We start from the raw sequence: 2,511 nt of genomic DNA on the forward strand, positions 1-2,511 counted from the left end.
GAGGGTTGGGAAACGGAGCTCGCTCCCCGCGACCCCCCTCCCCTCGCTCCCCGCTCCCCTCGGCCCTCGCTCCCCGCTCCCCTCGGCCCTCGCTCCCCGCTCCCCTCGGCCCTCGCTCCCCTCGGCCCTCGCTCCCCGCTCCCCTCGGCCCTCGCTCCCCGCTCCCCTCGCCCTCGCTCCCCGCTCCCCTCGGCCCTCGCTCCCCTCGCTCCCCTCGGTCCCCGCTCCCCTCGGCCCTCGCTCCCCTCGGCCCTCGCTCCCCGCTCCCCTCAGCCTCCTCTTCCCACACTTTTTCCAATCGGCGGCCGTGAACCGCGGCCTCTAAAACTCAAGCCTGGTTTCTTTCTCTGTCTGACCCTGTGCTCCTCTCTCTCTCTCTCTCCCCCCGCCCCCCTCCTCCTCTCCCCCCCCTCCTCCACCTCCGTAGGCCGACGATGGACACCTCCGAGACCTCCGAGACCTTCGTGCACCAGACGCAGATGATGGCGGCCCTGTCGTCCCTCTTCAACAGCAAGGAGCTGAGTGACGTGCGCCTGACCGTCAACCAGGGGCTGGCCTTTGACGCCCACCGCTTCGTGCTGGCCCTGGGCAGCGATGTCTTCCGCGCCATGCTGTCGGGCGAGCGCTGGGCTGACGCCCGCCGCGAGGCGGTGCACCTGACCGAGGAGGAGGGCGGGGCGGCCGTCTTTGCCGACTTCCTGCGCTACTTCTACACCGGCCGCATCGCGGTGGGCGTGGACAACGTCTTTGCCGTCCACGGCCTGGCCGAGAAGTACAACGTGGCCCCGCTGCGCCGCAGCTGCGAGCAGTTCCTGCTCGACCACGTGGCGGCCGCCGGCGCCCTGGACCTGGCGCTGGCCTGGCACCGCTACGCCCGCTTTGTGGGCTTCGCCCGGCTGGAGGAGGCCTGCGACACCTTCGTGGCCTGGAACATGGACGCCGTGATGGGCTCGGCTGACTGGCTGAGCCTGGAGGAGCCCCAGCTGGCGGCCCTGCTGCAGCGCTCGGACCTGGTGGTGGAGAGCGAGTTCGCCCTGTGCCAGGCCGTGCTGCGCTGGCTGGCCCAGCGGCCGGACGCCGGGCCCGCCCTGCTCGCCCACCTGCGCTTCCCCATGATGAGCCCCGACGAGCTGGCCGCCCTGCGGGCCAGCCCCCTCATGCCCCAGCCCCTGCTGGCCTCGCTGCTGGCCCAGAGCCTGGGCCTGAGCCAGGACGCCTGCCTGACCAAGGAGGCGGTGGGCCAGCTGCACGCCGCCCCCTCGGGCCCGCTGCGCATGCGCCTCTACACCGCCAAAGCCTGCGGGGCGCCCTGGCAGCTGGACTTCTTCAGCTCCATGACCAAGACGGTGCTGTGCAAGGAGTTCGCCACCAGCAACTTCCGCGTGCAGTCCAAGTGGTTCGTCACCTTCCACCCCAAGGGCGAGCGGCTGGTGGTGCAGGAGGAGCGGCCCGTGCGGGGCAGCGTGCGCCTGGCCGGCCCGGCCGGCGGCAAGCGCAGGTGCACCTGCCCCGGCCTGTACGAGCGGGTGCTGAAGGACAACAACCGGGCCGCCTTCAACTGCAAGATCATCCGCTGCCACTCGAGCAGCCGGGCCGCCCACGAGCACCAGATCGCCGTGCTGTTCTACCGCTTCCTCGGCAGCCGCTGGCTGGTGTGCGACCTCAAGACCTTCCCCATCCCCCACTGGCAGGACGTCAAGATCGACGACCTGCTGCCGGCCGCCGAGCGCGGCAAGTACGTCAGCAAGGTCAACGACACGATGTCGCTGCACTTTATCGGCCAAACCAACTGGAAGAAGATTTAGCCCGCCGGGCGGGGTGGTGCGTTGTCCGGGGGGGGTGGTGGTGAGAGCCCCAAACCGTGATGTGTGGGGGGGGGGGAGCCCCAAACCGTGATGTGGGGGGGGTGAAGCCCCAAACCGTGATGTACGTCCCCCCCTCTCTCTCTCTCTCTCTCTGTTTGTGTGTGTGTGTGTGTGTGTGTGTGAGGAGGGGCGGTTGACAGGGTCCCTATAAATGTACAAATGTTTCATTCGCTGGCCCCGGGGTGGGGGCGGGGGGTCATCGCTGGTGCTGAGGTTTTTCGGGGGGGGGGGGCGGAATGATCCGCCGGGTCTTGTCGCTCGCGCTCGCTCTCTCTCTCTCTCTCTCTGGCTCGCTCTCCATCTCTCTCTCTGGCTCTCTCTCTCTCTCTCTGGCTCGCTCTCCCTCTCTCTCTCTCTGGCTCTCTCTCTCTCTCTCTCTGGCTCTCTCCCTCTCTCTCTCTGACTCGCTCTCCATCTCTCTCTCTGGCTCTCTCCCTCTCTCTCTCTGACTCGCTCTCCATCTCTCTCTCTGGCTCTCTCCCTCTCTCTCTCTGGCTCGCTCTCCATCTCTCTCTCTGGCTTTCTCTCTCTCTGGCTCGCTCTGCCTCTCTCTGGCTCTCTCTCTCTCTCTCTCTCTCTGGCTCTCTCTCTCTCTCTGGCTCTCTCTCTCTCTCTCTCTCTCTGGCTCTCTCTCTCTCTCTCTCTC

At 67.7% G+C, this 2,511-nt stretch overlaps 1 protein-coding gene across 1 annotated transcript; it reads left to right on the forward strand.

The window, feature by feature from the left end:
• The first annotated feature begins 432 nt into the window (after positions 1-432).
• LOC139256571 (BTB/POZ domain-containing protein 17-like) lies at positions 433-1,829 on the forward strand. The gene has a single exon (XM_070874239.1). The coding sequence runs from the start codon at positions 435-437 to the stop codon at positions 1,803-1,805; it is 1,371 nt and encodes a 456-aa protein (XP_070730340.1). The 5' UTR covers positions 433-434; the 3' UTR covers positions 1,806-1,829.
• The last annotated feature ends 682 nt before the right edge of the window (positions 1,830-2,511 follow it).

This window comes from Pristiophorus japonicus, unplaced genomic scaffold (assembly GCF_044704955.1).
Source record: "Pristiophorus japonicus isolate sPriJap1 unplaced genomic scaffold, sPriJap1.hap1 HAP1_SCAFFOLD_732, whole genome shotgun sequence".
NCBI classification, from domain to species: Eukaryota; Metazoa; Chordata; class Chondrichthyes; family Pristiophoridae; genus Pristiophorus; species Pristiophorus japonicus.

Bases quoted from the DNA above. Each gene is read 5' to 3' on its own strand.
- LOC139256571 (XM_070874239.1), top strand. From the start codon at position 435: ATGGACACCTCCGAGACCTCCGAGACCTTCGTGCACCAGACGCAGATG.